The sequence below is a fragment of the Panthera uncia genome, chromosome B1 (assembly GCF_023721935.1).
Source record: "Panthera uncia isolate 11264 chromosome B1, Puncia_PCG_1.0, whole genome shotgun sequence".
NCBI lineage: Eukaryota > Metazoa > Chordata > Mammalia > Carnivora > Felidae > Panthera > Panthera uncia.
Window position 1 is genome coordinate 151797847 of NC_064811.1, and position 26874 is coordinate 151824720.

Here is a 26874-nt window from a genome sequence, read left to right on the forward strand (position 1 = left end):
CTGTATGGGGGGGAAAAAGTGTATCTATAAAGATACACTTTATATATATTTGGAAAAAGGATTAAGGAGTAAAATGCTATCTCATGCAGTAAAACAAACTGCTTTTTTCTATTACCATAATAGGGACGCCAATGTCGGGCCACAGAAGGTCCTCTGACGGTAGCTTGGGAGAATTCCATACCACCACGACCTTGTTCAGGTAAGGGAGGCCATTCAGTCTCTCTAAAGAGTTCATAAGCACTTCCTCCCTCTCATAAGTCAACATCACCACCGTGAACTGCTCTCGTGGAACGTTGCCTCCAAGTGCCGCCTGAAACTCCTTGCCAGAACCCCCAGCTCCACCACCAATAGGCCGAAATCCAGTCCCCGAGCCCAAGAATTTGGCCTCTGAGGGCAATACAGGGTCAAAGGGTGTGTGGGGGAACAGATGGAAAGGCCCTGGAGCAGAGTTCCAGCTGCGGTAAAAATCAGTGACAGTCAAAGTAAAGTTGCGGAGGTATTTGGGTGAGGCATAAGGCGGCTCCGTTTCCACTGGCCCCAGGTCCAGATCCCCATTGTCGGCCATGTTAGGGTCCGTTCCAGCCGCCTTGCCTGAACGATGGGGGATCTCAGCTGCCGCCTCTTCCCGGATGGGAGCAGCTGGGATCTGTATGCGAGTCCTAATCATAGCCAGCACGGTATTAAAAATACTGTCAGCGGTTGAGAAGTACGTCTCCCAGAGAAAGCGGCCTTGCCGCCTCATAGCCAGCAGATCACTATCTGAGAGGCTTCGTAACAGAAAATGAACCTCGGTAACACGTGGCTTGGGCACCACCAGGGCTGCCTCATTCCACTGCAGCATGTCCTGGTAGGGAAGCTGGACTTGCTCCCCCAGCACAACTGGGACAGCACCAACTTCCAGGGCTTCAAAGAGCCGTGTTGCACACCCAGATGAAATAACCAAGTGAGGGTCCCCAGGAGTGATAATGAGGGCAAAGGTGGAAAGCTTCAGTAATTCTAAGCGGTCCTCACGCTCCCCACACAGTGCCCACTCAGTAGGCAGACTGGGTTTAGGCTGGTTTTTGCAGGTAAATTCTACCAGGACCTGATCTAGCTTGCTGTCCTGTACAGCCTTTAAGGTGGCAATGATACGATCATCATAGTCGGCTGGAGGGTCACCCTCCATTTCTTCTTCAAAGGAGCGGGCCTCCTGAAGGCTGGATCTCAGTGATTCAATCTTCTCACCCTGGAAGGTGAAAAGATATTTCCGCTTAACTGGCACCTGTGGTGGGATTTCCATGAAATTGGGCTCTGACATGGCATGGACTAGTGGTGACACTACCAAGTCAAATCCAGGTCTGTACTGGGCAGCATAGAAAGTAGACTGGGCCACCATGGCCCGGCCTGTACTGACATTATATAGTAAATTCTGTGTATCTGACTTCCGCGACAGATTGATGATGACATGGTTGTGTCCATCTGTCCGCCAATGTGGTAGAGAATAGAGCTGCTTCTCAAGTTCAGCAGGCCGAAGTACTACTGGCTCCTGTATTTCTCCCACTAATATCACATAAAGGCAGGCAATGTCCGCATTTTCTGTAACATAAACGCTGGCTCGTGCTGTAGCCTGAAAAGCCTGCTTGACCAAAGGATCCAGGTAGCTGCCAAAGGCAAACTGGTCACTGTCATACACATAGACTGGAAAACCAGAGGTGAGAGGACAGCGAGAATAATCGAAACAATTGTGCAGCCGGCATCCCCGTATGACCTTTGGGGGAGGAAGACCGGCATCGTCCTTCTCTGGAAGCAATCGGATAGGCAAAGAAAGTTTGGGCTGATTTTGAGCCATCAGCTCTTTGTAAGAATGCTCAGTCTGGCTAATGACATTCTTGAGCTGAAGCAAGTCCTGCTTGGCATTCTCAATGCTCTTCTTACAGGCTTCAATCTTCAGATTCAGCTTGGCAATTTCACTGTTCAGCTCTTGCCGCTTGGCTTCCAGCTGCAAAAGCTCTTCGCTTACAGACTCACGAATCCGGCAAAGATCCAGCACATGCTTTACCTCGCATAGTTCATTACCAGCCCTTGGGCCAAAAATCCGCTTGCCTGCCTCATCAGCCTCATCCAGGGTGGTGAGATAATAGTGAGCAATAAGGGGGAAGAAAACCAGAATGATGAAGAGTGTGAAACTGAGCCACGTGAGTCGGATCCGGTTGGACCACCGTAACATACAGGTTTGACCTCCATTCCCCACTCCCCCATTCCGCAACATGGTATAGCCCGTCATGAGTTCCTGTGTGGCTCTTGCCCCCTCTAATCACGTTGGGTCACTCGCCATAACCATGAGTTTCTATTAGACGAACTCAATCTCTTTTCACTCAGACCTTTCTGTTAAGAGTTAGTGTGCTCCCTGTACAAGGCACCAAATAAAATGGAAATTTCATTTTCCTCAGCTGTAATTGAAATGGTCTCTGACCTTATTCCAGCAGATTTTAAGTTCTGGTTGCTGACCAAAGAACATGTCCTTAATCTTTACTGAATGGTAAAAGGTACCACATTGTTGATGAGATAAAAAGGAGAAGGTCCCTGATGATGAAACCCAGGAAAAATACCCTGGAATCAGACAGACTTTTTCAACTGCCATAGCTCTTGTTCCTTGGTTTTGCTGAGCAACAAATATGCATAGTTACTATTCACAGTTATAAAGTAGCTGGTTAGAACAGAAATGAATGTCACCCTCTTATCGATGTCCTTGCCAACAATGAGGCCTGCAAAAAAAAAAGAGAACCATGTAAGTCTTGAAAAGATTATGTGCGACAACCCCACCCTTCCCCAGTTTCTAGAAAATGCTTAAATCTGAAAAGGTAAAATAATAGTTGGAACACTGATGTGTGTCTCACAGAACATTTTAAGTTTGGTTCAGGTTGTCTTAGTATGGATATTTTACAGTATGGCTAATAAGAAATGGGTAAGCGTCCAAAAACAACTTCAGTTTTTATATACACATAGACACACCCTGTCCTCCAATTTAACAAGATACAGGGCAGAATTAGAGCTCTATAAAATGAAGATCAACAACATTTAACAGAGGGCAAAGATGTATGAGACAATTTGTTATTCTAAATGGAAAGAAACACCATCCTGTCCAGCCTTGATAGTCATGTTCATTCCTTAGTCATGTTTATTCCTAACATGAGCCTCCTTTTGAACCACTTAAAAAAAAAAAGACTCTGAAAAGCTCAAGGCTTTACAGTCAGAGTTGAAATTAATGGAAGAGAACTCTTTTGATCTTTACCCAGTAGTAGGTGCATTAATCCAGAGACAAAATGTATTTCCTAGTTTGCTTCTCATTTATCTTATGCTAGCAGACATCAAGTGTTCCTCTTTAAAATATAAATAGTAAAAAAAATAAAAAAAAATAAAAAAAAAATAAATAAATAAAATAAAATAAAATAAAATAAAATATAAATAGTAACTTGGTCTTTCAGAAAGACTACTATACTTAGAAATGTGGGGCATTATTTCTTCTCCTTTGGAGACAGATTTGCTTTCAAACCTTATACCTCAGTTTCCTAATCTCCCCAAATGGAGATAAGTATACTGAGACAGAAACAATATATTGTGTTGCTATGACAAGAAAGGACAGAGAATGTGAGAGTACTTTCAGCTAATAAATCTTGAAACAACATTCTCACTCCTGTTCATTTACCAACTTTACTATCGCAGGCTACAAAAGCTCTTCACTTGCTTTCATCTTGAACTCAACATATCTAGAACTGAATTCATAATATTCTACGCCAAAGAATATTCCCAATTCCTTTCATTTATTTCCTCCAGAAAGTATTTACCATACTCTTAACATGTCTAAAACATGCTCAGTATAACTACAGGAGAAGCGAGAATGCAAAATAATCTTCAACCTTGTGGAACCTCCTTTAACCTAAGAGATAAAATATAAACAAACAGCAAGGACACTACTACAGGGTAGTATAAGTAGCACATCACAGGTACTCAATCTTCTCTCTAGCTTCTATGCTTGTTAGAGGTGTAAAATTATTAGAGCTGGGATAGAATCACCTCTCCTTTAAATAAAAAAAGTTGCCAATGTTAATAAAAGGCTTGAGTAAGCAGAATAAGAGAATAATGACAACAAAAAACAAAAACTATTGATCACAAAAAAGCTTAAACTTGGAGGATCAAAAGTTGGATAATTAACAGCTAACCAAATATCCCAGAAAATGTAAGTCAATATTTCTAAAGCATTATCCTTTTAAATCAAATGTTAAAAATTTCTCTTCCTGTTTTCAAAAGAATATTCTCTACACCTTACAAACAAATTATAACAAAGAAAGAATTAAGTGGAAGAAAAAAAGGAATGCATAATCAAGGAAATTCAGTTGATTCATTCCCTCCTTACCATATGTTTCTGGATCCTTCCTTTCTCTAACTCATGCAGCATTTTACTTCAGTATATAATTTCTTAAAATAGTGAGCTCCAGGTCCAGGGCTTGCTCTCCTGATAGAAAATAGAAAAGTGACATGCTATTAGAAAAATACTCAATACTAAAGGCATTATTAAAGAATGTATTTACTGAAGGGGAAGATGCTGGGGGAGTACGAGGACCCCAGGCTCGCCTAGTCCCATGAACACAACTAGATAACTACCAAATCATCCTCAATACCCCAGAAATAAACCTAAAGGCTGGAAGAACAAACTCTACAACTAAAGGTAGAGAAGGCAGGAAGAGTGGACACATGGTTTGTGAGAGAAATGGATCCTGGCCACTGTGGTGGGTGGGGAGCCACAGAAGGGCAAGAGAGACCAGGACACAGGGAACACAAATTCCCATAGCAATTGGCTCGGAAAGCGAGAGGGGCCAAATGTCATGAATTCTTGCAATTGGTGGGGCTTAAAGCCTGGAGTTTAACAGACTAAGGGAGAGGCCAAAGGGCATTGGGACTATTCCTAGAGAGAAGGCAGGGCACAGTCAGTGGACTTTCAGTAGAAACATCAATCTGAAGAGCACCTGGAGCACACAGTGGGGAGGTTACCTGCTCATCCTAGAGCCTGGGTAGTATTTGCAGAGAGACCTCTCTGGGAACAATGGAACTGACCTGCACCACTTCTCTCCCCTGCACCTCAGCATAAGCACAGAGTCACCTGCAGGAACCAGCACACCGCTGACACTCCCTACCTAACTTGCTTACACCAAGCCCCCAACCCCTCAAGCTCAGGTGGAACTGCCCTCAATCCCAGCTCAGCAGGACCCCTACCCCAGGAGACTGGCATAACCCCCTGCCCACACCACATCTTCCAACCTGGGAGTTTTGCAGGGCCTTGGTTCAGGCAATAGTGGTAACAGGTCTCATTTCATAAGCAGACCAGAGCACATCTAGTTAGAACTCACCACATTCAGGCCAGAGATGAAACACTGCTCACTACAGACAAAGAAAGCCTCTGCAGACAACTGGCCTAAAGGATAAAGCGACCAGAACACAATAGCAGAGCACATGCAGCACACACTGAAGACACTCTCTGAAGTGCTAGGCCCTGGGGAACACGGGACACTACACTGCAGGGCACTACTAGATCTCTTCTTCATAAGGCCATTACCCTCAAGAACAGGAGACATACCTGACTTTCCTAACATAGAGAAACAGGACCAGAGAATTAGAAAAAATAAGAAGACAGAGGTATTTGTCCCAAATGAAAGAAGAGGAGAAAGCCACAGCCAGAGACATAAGTGAAACAGATATAAGTAACATGCCTGACAGAGAATCTAAAGTAATGATCCTAAAGATACTAGCTGGACTTGAGAAAAGAGTGGAAAGCATCACTGAGACCATTAACACAGAGATAAGGAATAACATAGCAGAGATAAAGGGCTCAATAAATGAAATTAAAAACACACTTGATGGAATGAACAGCAGGTTGGAAGAACCAGAGGAACAAATTAATGACATAGAAGACAGAGTGATAGAAAGTAATCAAGATGAACAAAAGAGAGAAAAGAAAACTACACAAAACAAGAACAGACTTAAGGAATTCAGTGACTCCATCAAACATAATACCATTGGTATTACAGTAGTCCCAAAAGAAGAAGAGAGAGAAAGGGGGCAAAAAATTTATTTGAAGAAATAACAGCTTAAAACTTCCCTAATATGGGGGAGGAAACAGATATCCAGATCCAGTAAGTACAGAGAACCCCCAACAAAATCAACAGAAGGCAATCCACACCAAGAGATATTGTAATTAGAATGGCAAAAGGTAGTGATAAAGAAAACACGTTTAAAGAAACAAAAGAAGGCAGTTACATACAAAGGAAACCACATAAGCCTATCAGTGGGTTTTCAGCAGAAACTCTGAAAGCCAAAAGGGAGTGGCATGATATATTCAGAGTGCCAAATGGGAGAAATCTACAGACAAGAATATGCTATCCAGCAAAGCTATCACTCAAAATAGAGGAAAGATAAAGTTTCCCAGACAAACAAAAAAATAAAGGAGTCTGTGACCATTAAACCAGCCCTGCAAGAAATATTAAAGAGGACTCTAAGTAGAAATGAAATATCAAAAGTGATAGTATGAAAGTAGGAAACAAAAGAGAAAAAAAATGAATATTTCTGTAAAAAAACAGTTAAGGAACTCACAAAGTAAAAGGATATATAACACCATATACCTAAAATGTATGGAGGAGGAGTAAAGAATGAATTCAAACTTAAACAACCATCAACTTAATATACACTGTTATATGCAGATGTTATATATAAATCTAATGGTAACCACAACTAAAAACTACTAATAGATATGCAAATAATAAAGAAAAAGGAATCCAAATATATCACTAAAGAAAACTAGTAAACCATGAGAGGGAAAGAGAAGAACAAATCAGAGAAAAACTTCAAAAATAACTGCAGAACAAGGAATAAAATGGCAATAAATACCTATCTATCAATAATTACCTTGAATGTAAATGGACTAAATGTTCCAGTCACAAGACATAGGTGACAGAATGAATTAAAAAACAAGACCCACCTATATGCTGCTTACATGAGATGCATTTTAGACCTAGACACGTGCAGACTGAAAGTGAAGGAATGGAAAAATATTTATCATGCAAATGGATGTCAAAAGAAAGCCAGAGTAGTATTCATATCAGACAAAACAGATTTTAAAACAAAGACTGTTAACAAGAGACAAAGAAGGTCACTACATAATAATAAAGGAGACAATCCAACAGGATGATATAACATTATAAATATTTATGCACCCAACATGAAAGCACCCAAATACATAAAACATTTTATAACAAACATGAAGGAACTAGTCAACAGTAATACAATAATAGTAGGGGACTTTACTTATTTATCTATCTAGTTATCTTTTTTTATTTATTTTTTTAACGTTTATTCATTTTTTGAGAGAGAGACAGAACGTGAGTAGGGGAGGGGCAGAGAGAGAGGGAGACACAGAATCTTAAGCAGACTCCAGGTTCTGAGCCATCAGCACAAAGCCCACACAGGGCTTGAACTCATGAACCATGAGATCATGACCTGGGTGATGTTGGACACTTAACCAGCTGAGCCACCCAGGTGCCCCTCTATTTATTTATTTTTAAAGCAAGCTCTGTGCCCAATGTGGGGCTTGAACTCACAACCCTGAGACCAAGGGTCACATGCTTTACCAACTGAGACAGCCAGGTGCCCCAATAATAATAGGGGACTTAACCCGACACTTATACCAGTTGACAGATCATCCAATCAGAAAATCAACAAGGAAAAAATGGCTTTGAATGACACATTGGATCAGGTGGACTTAATAGCTATATTAGAACATTCCATCCTAAAACAGTAGAATACATATTCTTTCAAAGTGCACATGGAACATTCTCCAAAACAGACCACATATTAGGCCACAAAATAGATCTCAACAAATTCGAAAAGATCAAAGTCATACCATGCATATTTTCTGACCACAACAGTATGAAACTAGAAATCAAACACACACACATAAAAAAAAAAAAAAAAAAAATCTGGAAAGAACACAAATACATGCAGGGTAAATAACATGCTACTAAGCAATGAATGGGTCAACCAAGAGTGCAAAGAAGAAATCAAAAAGTACATGGAAACAAATGAAAATGAAAACACAAGGGTCCCAAACCTTTGGGATGCAGCAAAAGCAGTTCTGAGAGAGAAGTTTACAGCAATACAGGTAACAACCCAACCTTAGATCTAAAGGAGCTAGAAAAAGAACAAACAAAACCCCCAAACAACAGGAGACAATACAGATTAGAGCAGAAATAAATGATAGAGAAACAAAAAAACAGTAGAAGAGATAAATAAACCAGCAGCTGGTTCTTTGAAAAGATCAACAAAATTCATAAACCTCTAGCCAGACTCATCAAAAAACAAAGAGAGGACTCAAATAAAATTATAAATGGAAAGAGGAAACATAACAACCAACACCACAGAAATACAAATAATTTCAAGAGAATATTATGAAAACCTAATGCCAACAAATTAGACAACCTAGAAGAAAGGGATAAAATCCTAGAAACAAATAACCTACCAAAACTGAGATAGGAATAGAAAATTTGAATAGACCTATTAGCAGCAAGGAGACTGAATCAGTAATCTAAAAAAAAAAAAAAAACCTCAAAGAATGAAAAGTCCACGATCAGACAGCTTCATAGGCAAATTCTACCAAACATGTAAAGAAGAGTTAATACCCATTATTCTCAAACTATTCCAAAAAGTAGAAGAGGAAGGAAAACTTCCAAATTAATTGTATGAGGCCAACATTACCCTGATACCAAAACCAGATAAAGACACCACAAAAAAAAAGAGAACTACAGGCCAATATCTTTGATGATGAATATTGATGCAAAAATCCCCAATAAAATACTAGTAAATAGAATCCAACAATACATTAAAAAAAACATTCACCATGATCAAGTGGGATTTATTCCAGTATACAAGGGTGGCTTAGTCTCTGCAAATCAATGTTATACATCACATAAATAAGAAAAAAGATAAAAACCATATGATCATCTCAATAGACACAGAAAAAATATTTGACAAAGTACAATATCTATTAATGATAAAAGTTCAACAAAATAGGTTTAGAGGGAACATACCTCACCATAATAAAGGCCATATATGAAAAAACTACAGTGAATATCATATTCAATGGGGAAAAACTGAAAGCTTTTCCCCTAAGGTCAAGAACAACACAAGGATGTGCACTCTCACCATTTTTATTCAACAGAGTACTGGAAATCCTAGCCAGAGCAATCAGACAACATAAAGAAATACAAGACATCCAAATTGGTAAGGAAGAAGTAAAACTCACTATTTTCAGATGACACGATACAGAAAACCCTAAAAATTCTACAAGAACCAATAAATGAATTCAGTAAAGTCACAAGATACAAAATCAAGGTACAGAAATCTGTTGCATTTCTATACACCAATAATAAAGCAACAGAAAGAGAAATTAAGAAAACAATCCCATTTCCAACTGCACCAAAATTAGTAAAATACCTAGGAATAAACCTAACCAAAGAAGTGAAAGACTTGTACTCTGAAAACTATAAAACACTGGTGAAAGAAACTGAAAATGACATAAAGAAATGGAAAGATATTCCCTGCTCATAGAGAAGAATATTATTAAAATGTCTATACTACCCAAAGCAATCCACACATTTAATGTAATTTCTATCAAAATACCAACACCATTTTTCACAAAGCTAGAACAAACAATCCTAAAATTTATATGGAAACACAAAAGACCCAGAATTGCCAAAGCAACTTTGAAAAAGAAAAACAAAGCTGGAGGTATCACAATTCCAGACTTCAAGTTACATTACAAAGCTGTAGTAATCAAAACAGTATGGTACTCACACAAAAACAGACACCTAGATCAATGGAACAGAATAGAAAACCCAGAAATGAACCCACAACTACATGGTCAACTAATCTTCAACAAAACAGGAAAGAATATCTAATGGGAAAAAGTCTCTTCAACAAATGGTGTTGGGAAAACTGGATAGCTATATGCAAAATATGAAACTGGAGGGGTGTCTGTGTGGCTCAGTCAGTTAAGCATCTGACTTTGGCTCAGGTCATGATCTCACGGTTCGTGAGTTTAAGTCCCGCATCAGTCTCTGTGCTGACACCTCAGAACCTGGAGCCTGCTTCAGATTCTGTGTCTCCTTCCCTGCCCATTCAGACTCTGTCTGTCTCTCAAAAATAAAGATTAAAAAAAAAATTTTTTTTAATGAAACTGGATCACTTCCTTATACCAAACACAAAAATAAACTCAAAATGGATTAATGAATGACCTAAATGTGAGACCTGAAACAATAAAAATCCTAGAAGAGAGCACAGGCAATAAGGTCTCTGTCATTGGCTGTTGCAACATTTTTCTAGATACGTCTCCTGAGGCAAGGGAAATAAAAGCAAAAATAAACTATTGGGACTACATCAAAATAAAAATCCTATGCATAGTAAATGAAGCAATCAACAAAACTAAAAGGTAACAGACAATCCAATTAAAAAATGAGAATAAATGAACAGACAGTTTTCCAAAGAAGACATACAGATGGCCAACAGACACATGAAAAGATAGATGCTCAATATCAATCACCATAGAATTTAACATTCAAAGAGAGACACCCTTTTAAGTGAAAAGGGATGCTATCAATAATTACACTGGAACAAGAGGCATAAATTAACACTCTTGAAGACAAATCATCCAGATATATAGTTACCTATTTGTGTGCTCTAAGAAGAGGGAATAAACCAAAACAATGAAATGTTAAAAAAAAAAAAAGTTCCTACCTTTTAGAAGTATATACTGAGATTTTTACAGAGAAAACAATTTATCTGGAATTTGCTTAAAAGTAAACAGGATGAATGAGGGTGGTGAAGAGTGTTTAGAAGTATAGATGAAACAAGATTAGCCGTGAGCTAACTGCTGTTGACACTGAATGATGGGGATACATGGGGATTTATTACACTATAGTCTGCATTTACATGTTTGTAATTTTTTTACATTTAGAACTCTCAAATATATTACACAGAGTCTAAACAAAACGTTTTTTTAAATGTCATCTGGAGACTGGCTACACTTAATCTAATACTGCTAGTGCTACCAACTTATATGAACACAGGTAGGAAAAAAAAACAAAAGTTCTAATGGGAACCAATAATTCAATAATGATTCAAAAGAATTTCTTCCAATTAAGTTCCATCTCTTTTATTGGAATAAAGCAAAACTGTCATCAATGTCCAGGAGCATAAAACGTTCTTTCCTAAACAGCTAATTAAATTATTGCAAGCACAAAAGAAAAAGAAAACCCCCAGAGTCTCCTCTGTCATTCTCTGGAAAATGGCAATGAAGTTATTAGGATCTAGAAATAAATGTCAATGAAACACTGATAAGAAGCAATCTCCAGAGTTGTTTTTTTTTAATCCAACTACAATATAACCTGCCTTATTCTTTACCATCTGCCCCAGCAGTGAATGCCTAACTTGTCAGCCTGCTTTAAAATTTTCTTAAATCTTTTTTTTTTTTTGAGAGAGAGCGAGAGAGAGCGAGAGAGAGAGCGAGAGAGAGAGAGAAACCATAAGTGGGAGAGGAACAGAGAGAGGGAGAGAGAGGGAGACACAGAATCCGAAGCAGGTTCCCAGGTCTGAGCTGTCAGCACAGAGCCTGACACAGGGCTCGAACTCACCAACCGTGAGATCATGATCTGAGCAGAAGTTGGACACTTAACCAACTGAGCCACACAGGCACCCCTTAGCCTGCTTTTACAATGCATTCTACACACAGCAACCAGAATCATCATTTTAAAAACATGAATTAGAATTTTTTTTAATGTTCATTTATTTTTGAGAGAGAGACAGAGTGCAAGCAGGGAAGGGGCAGAGAAAGAGGAAGACATAGAATCCGAAGCAGGCTCCACCTAGGCTCCAAGCTGTCAGCACAGAGCCCGATCCCATGAACTGTGAGATCATGACCTGAAGTGAAGTTGGACGTTTAACTGACTGAACCAGCCAGGTACTCCAAAACATGAATTAGAATATTGGTGGTTCAAGAGGGCAGTGTAGGAAGACCATGAATTCACCTCCTACCAAGGACACACTGAATCTATTCCTACATATAAAGCAATTCGTCCTGAAGAAGAATCGAGGGCTGACTGAACAGCTTCTACACAACAAACAATGGAGGGAACACACACAGAAAGGGGTAGGAAACAGAGACACTGTAATGACAGGAACCCCACCCACAAAACATCAAGCTGCAGTAGGGAGGAATGTTACTGAGGGGCCTGTGCACTGACTCATGTACCCCAGGTCACAGTGAGAAAACAGTGATTTAAAGGGCAACTACACAACAAGTGAGGGAAATTCATTTACTAACTCCTGAGCATACACCATACAGGAGGGAAACTGCTCGAGCTCTGTGGAGTCAGAGGCACCAGTGAGTCCTTCCACCTTCATAGTTTGAACAAGAGCAAGGTCCAGGTGCTCTAGCTGACCTGCTAGGGCCTCCCCAGCACATCCCAGACTCCCAACCCACACTAGCTCCAGCCGTTCCACCAACGCAGCTCCTGTGTAACACGCTGCATGCATCCTTTGGCCCATGCTCACTCCAACTGGCCTTATAAGAAATGTTAAGGAGTCTTGGGGGGTTCCGGAAGATGGCGGCGTAGGAGGACGCGGGGCTCACAACGCGTCCTGCCGATCACTTAGATTCCACCTACACCTGCCTAAAGAACCCAGAAAACCGCCAGAGGATTAGCAGAAGGGAGTCTCCGGAGTCAAGCGCAGACTAGAGGCCCACGGAAGAGGGTAGGAAGGGCGGCGAGGCGGTGCGCGCTCCACGGACTGGCGGGAGGGAGCCGGGGCGGAGGGGCGGCTCGCCGGCCAAGCAGAGCCCCCGAGTCTGGCTGGCAAAAGCGGAGGGGCCGGACAGACTGTGTTCCGACAGCAAGCGCGACTTAGCGTCTGGGAGGTCATAAGTTAACAGCTCTGCTCGGAAAGCGGGAAGGCTGGAGGACAAAGGGAGGGAGAGCTGCTGAGCCCCCGGACGGCAGAGCTCAGCTTGGCGGGGAACAAAGGCGCCAGCGCCATCTCCCCCGCCCACCCCCCAGCCAAAATCCCAAAGGGAACCAGTTCCTGCCAGGGAACTTGCTCGCTCCGCGCAAACACCCAACTCTGTGCTTCTGCGGAGCCAAACCTCCGGCAGCGGATCTGACTCCCTCCTGCTGCCACAGGGCTCCTCCTGGAGTGGATCACCTAAGGAGAAGCGAGCTAAGCCTGCCCCTCCACCCCCCGTGCACCTTGCCTACCCACCCCAGCTAATACGCCAGATCCCCAGCAACACAAGCCTGGCAGTGTGCAAGTAGCCCAGACGGGACACGCCACCCCACAGTGAATCCCGCCCCTAGGAGAGGGGAAGAGAAGGCACACACCAGTCTGACTGTGGCCCCAGCAGTGGGCTGGGGGCAGACATCGGGTCGGACTGCGGCCCCGCCCACTAACTCCAGTTATACACCACAGCACAGGGGAAGTGCACTGCAGGTCCTCACCACGCAAGGGACTCTCCAAAATGACCAAACGGAAGAATTCCCCTCAGAAGAATCTCCAGGAAATAACAACAGCTAATGAACTGATCAAAAAGGATTTAAATAATATAACAGAAAGTGAATTTAGAATAATAGTCATAAAATTAATCGCTGGGCTTGAAAACAGTATACAGGACAGCAGAGAATCTCTTGCCACAAAGATCGAGGGACTAAGGAACAGTCACGAGGAGTTGAAAAACGCTTTAAACGAAATGCAAAACAAAATGGAATCCACGATGGCTCGGCTTGAAGAGGCAGAGGAGAGAATAGGTGAACTAGAAGATAAAGTTATGGAGAAAGAGGAAGCTGAAAGAAAGAGAGATAAAAAAAATCCAGGAGTATGAGGGGAAAATTAGAGAACTAAGTGATACACTAAAAAAAAATAATATACGCATAATTGGTATCCCAGAGGAGGAAGAGAGAGGGGAAGGTGCTGAAGGGGTACTTGAACAAATTATAGCTGAGAACTTCCCTGAACTGGGGAAGGAAAAAGGCATTGAAATCCAAGAGGCACAGAGAACTCCCTTCAGACGTAACTTGAATCGATCTTCTGCACGACATATCATAGTGAAACTGGCAAAATACAAGGATAAAGAGAAAATTCTGAAAGCAGCAAGGGATAAACGTGCCCTCACTTATAAAGGGAGACCTATAAGACTCGTGACTGATCTCTCCTTTGAAACTTGGCAGGCCAGAAAGGCTTGGCACGATATCTACAGTGTGCTAAACAGAAAAAATATGCAGCCGAGAATCCTTTATCCAGCAAGTCTGTCATTTAGAATAGAAGGAGAGATAAAGGTCTTCCCAAACAAACAAAAACTGAAGGAATTTGTCACCACGAAACCAGCCCTACAAGAGATCCTAAGGGGGATCCTGTGAGACAAAGTACCAGAGACATCACTACAAGCATAAAACATACAGACATCACAATGACTCTAAACCCATATCTTTCTATAATAACACTGAATGTAAATGGATTAAATGCGCCAACTAAAAGACATAGGGTATCAGAATGGATAAAAAAACAAGACCCATCTATTTGCTGTCTACAAGAGACTCATTTTATTTTATTTTTTTTTATTTTTATTTTTTTTTAATATATGAAATTTACTGTCAAATTGGTTTCCATACAACACCCAGCGCTCATCCCAAAAGGTTCCCTCCTCAATACCCATCACCCACCCTGCCCTCCCTCCCACCCCCCATCAACCCTCAGTTTGTTCTCAGTTTTTAACAGTCTTACAAGAGACTCATTTTAGATCTGAGGACACCTTTAGATTGAGAGTGAGGGGATGGAGAACTATTTATCATGCTCCTGGAAGCCAAAAGAAAGCTGGAGTAGCCATACTTCTATCAGACAAACTAGACTTTAAATTAAAGGCTGTAACAAGAGATGAAGAAGGGCATTATATAATAATCACAGGGTCTATCCACCAGGAAGAGCTAACTATTATAAATGTCTATGCGCCAAATACCCGAGCCCCCAGATATATAAAACAATTACTCATAAACATAAGCAACCTTATTGATAAGAATGTGGTCATTGCAGGGGACTTTAACACCCCACTTACAGAAATGGATAGATCATCTAGACACACAGTCAATAAAGAAACAAGGGCCCTGAATGATACATTGGATCAGATGGACTTGACAGATATATTTAGAACTCTGCATCCCAAAGCAACAGAATATACTTTCTTCTCGAGTGCACATGGAACATTCTCCAAGATAGATCATATACTGGGTCACAAAACAGCCCTTCATAAGTTTACAAGAATTGAAATTATACCATGCATACTTTCAGACCACAATGCTATGAAGCTTGAAATCAACCACAGGAAAAAGTCTGGAAAACCTCCAAAAGCATGGAGGTTAAAGAACACCCTACTAACGAATGAGTGGGTCAACCAGGCAATTAGAGAAGAAATTAAAATACACATGGAAACAAACGAAAATGAAAATACAACAATCCAAACGCTTTGGGATGCAGCGAAGGCAGTCCTGAGAGGAAAATACATTGCAATCCAGGCCTATCTCAAGAAACAAGAAAAATCCCAAATACAAAATCTAACAGCACACCTAAAGGAAATAGAAGCAGAACAGCAAAGGCAGCCTAAACCCAGCAGAAGAAGAGAAATAATAAAGATCAGAGCAGAAATAAACAATATAGAATCTAAAAAAACTGTAGAGCAGATCAACGAAACCAAGAGTTGGTTTTTTGAAAAAATAAACAAAATTGACAAACCTCTAGCCAGGCTTCTCAAAAAGAAAAGGGAGATGACCCAAATAGATAAAATCATGAATGAAAATGGAATGATTACAACCAATCCCTCAGAGATACAAACAATTATCAGGGAATACTATGAAAAATTATATGCCAGCAAATTGGACAACCTGGAAGAAATGGACAAATTTCTAAACACCCACACTCTTCCAAAACTCAATCAGGAGGAAATAGAAAGCTTGAACAGACCCATAACCAGCGAAGAAATTGAATCGGTTATCAAAAATCTCCCAACAAATAAGAGTCCAGGACCAGATGGCTTCCCAGGGGAGTTCTACCAGACATTTAAAGCAGAGATAATACCTATCCTTCTCAAGCTATTCCAAGAAATAGAAAGGGAAGGAAAACTTCCAGACTCATTCTATGAAGCCAGTATTACTTTGATTCCTAAACCAGACAGAGACCCAGTAAAAAAAGAGAACTACAGGCCAATATCCCTGATGAATATGGATGCAAAAACTCTTAATAAGATACTAGCAAATCGAATTCAACAGCATATAAAAAGAATTATTCACCATGATCAAGTGGGATTCATTCCTGGGATGCAGGGCTGGTTCAACATTCGCAAATCGATCAACGTGATACATCACATTAACAAAAAAAAAGAGAAGAACCATATGATCCTGTCAATCGATGCAGAAAAGGCCTTTGACAAAATCCAGCACCCTTTCTTAATAAAAACCCTTGAGAAAGTCGGGATAGAAGGAACATACTTAAAGATCATAAAGGCCATTTATGAAAAGCCCACAGCTAACATCATCCTCAACGGGGAAAAACTGAGAGCTTTTTCCCTGAGATCAGGAACACGACAGGGATGCCCACTGTCACCGCTATTGTTTAATATAGTGCTGGAAGTTCTAGCATCAGCAATCAGACAACAAAAGGAAATCAAAGGCATCAAAATTGGCAAAGACGAAGTCAAGCTTTCGCTTTTTGCAGATGACATGATATTATACATGGAAAATCCGATAGACTCCACCAAAAGTCTGCTAGAACTGATACATGAATTCAGCAAAGTTGCAGGATACAAAATCAATGTGCAGAAATCAGTTGCATTCTTATACACTAACAATGAAGCAACAGAAAGACAAATGAAGAAACTGATCCCATTCACAATTGCACCAAGAAGCATAAAATACCTAGGAATAAATCTAACCAAAGATGTAAAAGATCTGTATGCTGAAAACTATAGAAAGCTTATGCAGGTAATTGAAGAAGATATAAAGAAATGGAAAGACATTCCCTGCTCATGGATTGGAAGAATAAATATTGTCAAAATGTCAATACTACCCAAAGCTATCTACACATTCAATGCAATCCCAATCAAAATTGCACCAGCATTCTTCTCGAAACTAGAACAAGCAATCCTAAAATTCATATGGAACCACAAAAGGCCCCGAATAGCCAAAGTAATTTTGAAGAAGAAGACCAAAGCAGGAGGCATCACAATCCCAGACTTTAGCCTCTACTACAAAGCTGTCATCATCAAGTCAGCATGGTATTGGCATAAAAACAGACACATAGACCAATGGAATAGAATAGAAACCCCAGAACTAGACCCACAAACGTATGGCCAACTCATCTTTGACAAAGCAGGAAAGAACATCCAATGGAAAAAAGACAGTCTCTTTAACAAATGGTGCTGGGAGAACTGGACAGCAACATGCAGAAGGTTGAAACTAGACCACTTTCTCACACCATTCACAAAAATAAACTCAAAATGGATAAAGGACCTGAATGTGAGACAGGAAACCATCAAAACCTTAGAGGAGAAAGCAGGAAAAGACCTCTCTGACCTCAGCCGTAGCAATCTCTTACTCGGCACATCCCCAAAGGCAAGGGAATTAAAAGCAAAAGTGAATTACTGGGACCTTATGAAGATAAAAAGCTTCTGCACAGCAAAGGAAACAACCAACAAAACTAAAAGGCAACCAACGGAATGGGAAAAGATATTTGCAAATGACACATCGGACAAAGGGCTAGTATCCAAAATCTATAAAGAGCTCATCAAACTCCACACCCGAAAAACAAATAACCCAGTGAAGAAATGGGCAGAAAACATGAATAGACACTTCTCTAAAGAAGACATCCGGATGGCCAACAGGCACATGAAAAGATGTTCAACGTCGCTCCTTATCAGGGAAATACAAATCAAAACCACACTCAGATACCACCTCACGCCAGTCAGAGTGGCCAAAATGAAGAAATCAGGAGACTATAGATGCTGGAGAGGATGTGGAGAAACAGGAACCCTCTTGCACTGTTGGTGGGAATGCAAATTGGTGCAGCCGCTCTGGAAAGCAGTGTGGAGGTTCCTCAGAAAATTAAAAATAGACCTACCCTATGACCCAGCAATAGCACTGCTAGGAATTTATCCAAGGGATACAGGAGTACTGATGCATAGGGGCACCTGTACCCCAATGTTTATAGCGGCACTCTCAACAATAGCCAAATTATGGAAAGAGCCTAAATGTCCATCAACTGATGAATGGATAAAGAAATTGTGGTTTATATACACAATGGAATACTACGTGGCAATGAGAAAAAATGAAATATGGCCTTTTGTAGCAACATGGATGGAACTGGAGAGTGTGATGCTAAGTGAAATAAGCCATACAGAGAAAGACAGATACCATATGGTTTCACTCTTATGTGGATCCTGAGAAACATAACAGAAACCCATGGGGGAGGGGAAGGAAAAAAAAAAAAAAAGAGGTTAGAGTGGGAGAGAGCCAAAGCATAAGAGACTGTTAAAAACTGAGAACAAATTGAGGGTTGATGGGGGGTGGGAGGGAGGGCAGGGTGGGTGATGGGTATTGAGGAGGGCACCTTTTGGGATGAGCACTGGGTGTTGTATGGAAACCAATTTGACAGTAAATTTCATATATTAAAAAAAAAAAAAAAAAAAGAAATGTTAAGGAGTCTTTAACTGGAAAAGAAAAGGCCATTACTAGAAATAGGAAAATCAATCATAACTACAATAAATAGTTAAGGGATACAAAAAAAAATGGGTGTAAAACATGAAGTCAAAAACATAAAATGTTGGGGGTGGGAGAGTACAAATGTAGTGCTTTTAGAATGCATTTGAACTTAAGTGACTAACAACTATGTATATAGGTCAATATATATGAACCTCACGGTAACCACAAACCAAAACCTACAAAAGATACACAAAAAATAAAGACAAAGGAACCCAAACATAACATTAAAGAAAACCATCAAACCACAAGAAAAGACACTAAGAAAAGAAGAAAGGAACAGAAGAGGGCTACAAAAACAACCATAAAACAATTAACAAAATGGCAATAAGTACGTATATATCAATAATTACTTTAAATGTAAAGAGACTTAACACTCCAATCAAAAGATAAAGTGTGAAAGGGAAAAAAAAGCCCCAATATGCTGCCTGTAAGAGACTCACTTCAGATCTAAAGACACACAAAAGCTCAGAGTAAAAAGATAGAAAAAGGCATTCCATGCCATGCAAACGAAAATGAAAAGAAAGCTGGAGTAGCAATATTTGTATCAGACAAACAGATTTTAAAACAAACATTGTAAAAAAACACAAAGAAGGACACTACATAACGATAAAAGGGTCAATACAAAATGAGGACATAACATGCATAAGTATTTATACATCTAACATAGGGGCACCTAAATATTAAAAACAAGTATTAATGGACATAAAGGGAGAAAGTGAAAATAATACAATAATAATAGGGAACATCAAACTCCCAATTACATTAATGCATAGATCCCCTAGACAGAAAATCAACAAGTAAACAAACATTGGCCTTAAACAACACATTGTACAGAAAGACTCAATAGATACATATACAAAACATTTTATCACAAACTGCAGGATACACTTTTTTTTCAGGTACACATGGAACATTCTCCCAGATAGATCACGTTAGGCCACAAAACGAGTCTCAATAAATTCAAGAAGACTGAAAATGTATCAAGCATTTTTTTCCAACTACTAACAGTATGAAACTAGAATTTAGTTACAATAAAACTAGAAATTCCAAAACACAAACATGTGGACACTAAATAATATGCTACTAAAAAATAAAACCAATGGATCTATGAAGAAATCAAAGAGAACATTTTAAAAATACCTTAACACAAATTAAAATAGAAACCCAACTTTCCAAAATCTATGGGACAAGCAAAATCAGTTCTAAAAGGAAGTTCACAGCAATGCAGGCCTCTCTCAAAACACAAACAGACAAAATCCCAAATTATAAATAATCTAAAAGAATTAAAAAAAGAAAAACAATGCCCAAAGTCAGTAAAAAGGAAAGAAATAATAAAGATCAGAGCAGAAATAAATGAAACAAAGATAAAGAACAGAAAAGATCAATAAAAAAAAGATCAATTAAAAGCTGGTTCTTTGAAAAGATAAACAAAATCAATAAACCTCTAGCCAGATTCAAGAAAAAAAGCACCCAAATGAATAAAATCAGAAATGAAAGAGAAGTTACAACTCACACCACAGAAATACAAAAGGATCATAAAAGACTTACAATTATACACCAACAAATTGGAAAGTATAGAAAAATAAATAAATTCCTAGAAACATAACCTTCCAACACTGAATAACAAAGAAACAAAATCTGAATAGACCAATTATAAGTAATGAAATTGGGTCAGTAATTTTAAAACTCCCCCAACAACAAAACTCCAGAACTGGATGGCTTTACACATGAATTCTACCACATAAAAAATATCTAGTACTGATCCTTCTCAAATTATTCCAAAAAACTTAAAGAAATAAGGAATGCTTCCAAACTCATTTTATGATGCCAGCATTACCCTGATACCAAAACCCAGAAAAATACACCACAAAAAGGAAGTAAATAACAGGATGATATCCTTGATAAATCCAGATGCACAAACTTTCAACAAAATATTAGCAAACTGAATTCAACAACACGTTAAAAAGGTTCACATACCATAATCACATGGGGTTTATTCCAGGAATGCAAAGATGGTTCAACATTCACAAATTAATCAACACAATACACCACATTAAATAAGCAAAGGATAAAATGCAGATGGTCATTTCAATAGATGCAGAAAAAGCATTTGACAAATGCTACATCCATTTATGATAAAAAAAAAAAACTCTCAACAAAATGGGCATAGAAGGAATGTACCTCAATGTAATAAAGGCCACATTTAACAAACCCATAGCTAGCATCACACTCAGTGGTGAAAAGCTGAGAGTTTTTCCTCTAAGATCAATAATAAGACAAGGATGCCCATTCTTGCCACTCATTCAACATAGCATTGGAAGTCCTAGCCACAGCAATTAGGCAAGGAAAAGAAATAAAAGGCATTCAAATGGAAAAAGAAGTAAAACACTATTTGCATATGATAAGATACCATATATATATATATATATATATATATACATATATATATATATATATACACACACATACACACACACACACACACACACACACACACACATAACCCTAAAGCCTCAACCAGCAAACCACTAAATGAATTCAGTTAAGCAGCAGGATACAAAATTAGCATACAAAAATCAGTAGCATTTCTATACACTAATAACAAGCGATTGTAAAGAGACATTAAGAAAATAATCCCATTTACAATTGCATAAGAAAACATAAAATGCCATTTTTAATCTTGCCTCTGCTCTCTGCTGATGTGCTGCACTGGGGGTTCTAGAATGGTAAGTAGTTCAGGATACACAGCCTCTTGGGCAACCAGGCCAGGGGTGAGTCTGAGGGTCCCATGACCTGAATGTGTGGAGGGCAGCAGCCTGGCCCAGACCACATTGTCCAGGAGACCTCAAGAGGTCCCCAAGAGGCTCCCAGTCTGTGTTCCCATGCCAGGATATGGGGAGGTTGGTTTGAGTACATTTTAGTTTACTCGTCATCAGCTGTATGCCAGGCAGAGATTTCTCTCATGCAAAAGAGAGAGACCTCACTGTATAACTGTCATGTATGCCTGCCCTATCACAGTGTGAAATCACGTCACCATTTAAGGTGCCATTTAAGGTTTAGATCTTGATAACTGCTTCAAGTTGTAAAACTCTGCAAAAATCAAATGAATATCATTAACTTTGCGGATGAAAGATGGATGCTTGAAACAGAGACTGCTGCTAACTGAATCTTTTCTAGGAGCACAAAGGTGACCTAAGGATGTCCTCAGTAAAAAAAAAAAGAAAAAAGAAAACTTGACCTTCACAAAAGTTTCTTGGATCATTTAACATTTCCAGGAGTCTGAGGGGGTACTGAAACTATTGCTTTTGGACAGTCCATAAATACACATTTAAAATAGTGGGACTATGAATAAATATTTCAATAAGCTTCTTGGAAAAAAAGAAGGAATAAAATATATAGGAATAAATTTCACCAAGGAGGTAAAAGACCTGTACTCTGAAAACTATAGGACATTGATACAAGAAACTAAAGGCAACATAAATAGAAAGATATTCTGTGCTCATGAATTGGAAGAATTAATACTGTTAATGTTAATTTTTGAGAGAGACAGAGACAGAGACAGAGAGACAGAATGCAAGCAGGGGTTGGGGCAAAGACAAAAGGAGACACAGAATTGGAAGCATGCTCCAGGCTCTGAGCTGTCAGCACAGAGCCCAACAACACGCGGCTCAAACCCACGAACTGCAAGATCACGAACAGAGCTGAAGTCAGACGCTTAACTGACTGAACCACTCAGGTGCCCCGGAAGAATTAATACTGTTAAAATGTCCATACTACTCAAAGCAATCCATAGATTTGATGCAATCCCCATCAAAATACCAGCGGCACTCTTCACAGTAATAGAACAAACAATCCTAAAATTTGTATAAAACCACAAAAGACCTCAAATAGCTAAAGCAATATTGAGAAAGAACAAAGCTGGAGGTATTATGTTACCTGATTTCAAACTATACCACAAAGATGTGGTAATCAAAACAGTATGATACTGGCATAAAAACACACACATAGATCAATGCAATAGAAAGCCCAGAAAGAAACCCACACATATGTGGTCAATTTACACGAGAAGCGCCAAGAATATACAATGGGGAAAGGATACTATCTTCAATAAATGGTGTTGGAAAAACTGGACAGCTATGTACAAAAGAATGAAACTGGACTTTTATCTTACACAAAAATATCATACACAAAAATAAATTCAAAATGGATGAGACTTGAATGTAAGATCTAAAAAAACTCCTAGAAGGAAATATAGGCAGTAATCTATTTGACATCAGTCTTAGCAATATTTTTTGGATCAGTCTCCTCAGACAAGGACAACAAAAACTAAAACAATTGAGATTATATCCAACCAAAAAGCTTTTGCAGAGCAATTCAGGAAACCATCAACAAAATGAAAAGGCAACTACAGAATGGGAGAAGATATCTGCAAATCATACATCTGATAAGAGATTAATACCAAATTATATAAAGAACTTACACAATTTAACATCAAAAAACCAAACTGATTAAAAACTGGGCAAAGGACTTGAATAAACATTTTTCCAAAGAAGATACACACACACACAAAAAGCACATGAAAAGATGCTCAACATCATTAATCATCAGGGAAATGGAAATCAAAACCACAATGAGATATCACCTCACACCTATTAAACTGGTATTATCAAAAAAGACGAAAAATTACAAGTGTTGGTGAGGATGTAGAGAAAAGAAAATGTGGTGAGAATGTAAATTGGTGCAGTCAAAATGGACAACAGTACGGAAGTTCCTCAAAAAAATTCAAAAACAGAACTACGAGACCATCCAAATTGCACTTCTGTGTATTTATCCAAAGAAAACAAAAACACAAAAATGAACTACTGGGACCTAATCAAGATAAAAAGCTTCTGCACAGCAAAGGAAACAATCAGCAAAATTAAAAGGCAACCAACAGAATGAGAGAAGATATTTGCAAATGACACACCAGATAAAGGGTCAGTATCCAAAATCTATAAAGAACTTCTCAAACTCAACACCCAAAAACAAGTAATCCAGTGAAGAAATGGGCAAAAGACATGAATAGACACTTCTCCAAAGAAGACAAACAGATGGCTAACAGACACATGAAAAAATGCTCAACATCCCTCATCATCAGGGAAATACAAATCAAAACCACACCAAGATACCACCTCACACCTGTCAGAAGGGCTAAAATTAACAACTTAGGCAACAACAGATGTTGGTGAGGATGCGGAGAAAGAGGATCTCTTTTGCACTGCTGGTGGGAATGCAAACTGCTGCAGCCACTCTGGAAAACAGTATGGAGGTTCCTCAAAAAGTTAAAAATAGAATTACCCTATGACCCACGAATTGCACTACTAGGCATTTATCCAAAGGATACAGATATCCTCTTTCCAAGGGGTACATGTACCCCAATGTTTATAGCAGCACTATCAACAATAGCCAATGTATGGAAAGAGCCCAAATGTCCATCGACAGATGAATGGATAAAGAAGATGTGGTGTATATATATGCAATGAAGTATTACTCAGCAATCAAAAAGAATGAAATCTTGCCATTTGCAACTATGTAGATGGAACTAGAGGGTATTATGCTAAGCGAAATAAGTCAGAGAAAGACAAAGATCATATGATTTCACTCATATGAGGACTCTAAGATACAAAACAGATGAACATAAGGGAAGGGAAGTAAAAATAATATAAAAACAAAGAGGGGGACAAAATATAAGAGACTCTTAAATACAGAGAACAAACTGAGGGTTGCTGGAGGGGTTGTGGGAGGGGGGAGGGGCTAAATGGGTAAGGTGCATTAAGGAAGACACTTGTTGGGATGAGCACTAGGTGTTATACATAGGGGATGAATCACTGCAATCTACTCCTGAAATCATTATTGCACTATATGCTAACTAACTGGGATGTAACTTAAAAAATAAATTAATTAATTGAAATTAAAAAACAAAAACAAAAACAGCAATTTGAAGAGATATATGCACCCCCACATTCACTGTAGCATTTTCACAATAGCCAAGATTACGAAAGCAACCTAAGTGTCCATCAATAGATGAATGGATAAAGATGTGGTGTGTGTATACACACACACACACACACACACACACACACACACACAGTAGAATATCACTTAACCATAAAGAATGAAATGTTGCCATCAAAGACAACATGTATGGACGTAGAGGGTATAATGCTAAGTGAAATAAGGCACACATAGAAAGACAAATACTGTATGATTTCACATATATCTAAAAAACAAAACAATCAAAACAAAAGAGAAACAGACTCATAGATACAGGACACAAACTGTTAATTACCAGAGGGGGACTGAAAGGGTGTTGGGGGTGGGCAAAATAGGTGAAGGGGATTAAGAGGTACAAATTTCTAGTTATAAAATAAGTCATGGGGATATAATGTACAGCATAAGGAATATAATCAATAATATTGTAGTAACTTTGTATGGTGACAGTAACCAGATTTACCATGGGGATAAAATATCAAGTCACTATGATGTACCCCTAAAACTAACAGAATTATTTTATGTCTATTACATATTAGTTAAAAAAACAAACAGGAATTAAACCATGTCTTTCCCGTCCTTAAAAATTTTCAGTGGCTTCCCACTCTACTGCCAGGCCCTTTGTAACTACATCCTGACCACCTATCTAATCTCATTTGCCATCATTGTTCCACCTACTCCCTCAACTTTAGCTAAACTAGGCTCCTTTCAATTCCCTAACTACACCAAGCTCTTTACTGCCTCAGAACTCTTATATCTGCCATCTGTTTAGTCTCAAATGCTCTTCCCCAGGGTTTCTCTGGCTGACTCTCATCCTTCAGTTCTTAACTTCCTTGCTGTTCCCATTGAAGGTAGTCATTCTTACCTCCTGACACTTTACGGCACTGATCTATTTATTTCCTTCATATCTTTTCATTTATTTACTTACTATTTATCTTCCCCACCAAAACCTTGAGGACAGGAATCTCATTTGCTTGGATCACTGCTATATCACCAGTACCCAGCACAGTGTATTTATAAGTCCTCTATAAACATCAGTTAAATAAATGAATTATATCACTGATCACTTTCTCATTCTACATTCTACTTAATTTCTCATGAAACCATACTTCCTGGTGTTCTACCGAATTCCCCAATTGACTCGCCCTTTTTGCTTTGTTGGCAAAACAAACCAGTATTCTACCTATTTCATATGGAAAATGCTGCCCGCCATGGTTTTCAACTTAACCTAGTAATGAATCCAGCCACTTAAATGGCTTCAACCCCCAGAGCTAATACTCCAACCTTAGCCTTTCTGCTCTGCACTACTTGACCAATATTTCCAACTCCCTGAAGGATACCTCTCCTAGGATATATATCACCATCATGATTCCAAATACCTCATCTTTCCAATAACTTTCAGTGCTGCCCATGATACTACATCCTTCCAGTCTTTCCAACTAAAAACAATGTGATATACAGGAAAGCGAACAGACTTCAGGGCTCGCAAGACTGGGATCAAATCCCAGCTTTACAAGCTATTAGATGGTCACTTAACCATTCTGAGGCACAGTTTTTTCATCAGCAAAAAGATAACAGTCATGCTTAGGACTGTTATGAGAATTAGAAATAGCAAATAAAAAACCCTTGCATGATATCTAGCATATTGTAGGCTATTTATTAACCACAAGTCTTAGAGTTATTTTTTAATTCCTCCAACTGCTTATGTCCACATCTGACCTCCTGCCAAACTATACTCATTCTTTCTTATAATAATCACAGTAATAATATTTATAACAGCAATAATAATAATTTACAATAATGTTTGCATTTATCCCTTTTATTCTGCCTTCACTCTAGTACTGGACCGTGACAAACCATAATGCCTAATCTCACATTCTCCATCAATTTATCCTGTTTTACTCTAAGTCAGTATTTATTTCATCTAATAGTGCTTCAGTTTGAATAATTTCAATTGACTTGTCTTTGA

At 39.0% G+C, this 26874-nt stretch overlaps 1 protein-coding gene across 1 annotated transcript in view; it reads right to left on the reverse strand.

Moving 5' to 3' along the window:
* Positions 1–26874, reverse strand: part of EXTL3 (exostosin like glycosyltransferase 3) — an 83259-nt gene that overhangs the window by 34990 nt on the left and 21395 nt on the right. The window contains exons 2-3 of the mRNA XM_049632370.1: positions 4394–4492; positions 116–2744 (exon numbers count right to left, since the gene is read on the reverse strand). Coding sequence (XP_049488327.1) covers positions 116–2263 — 2148 coding nt within the window. The 5' untranslated portion in view covers positions 2264–2744; positions 4394–4492. The remainder of the gene's footprint in view (positions 1–115; positions 2745–4393; positions 4493–26874) is intronic.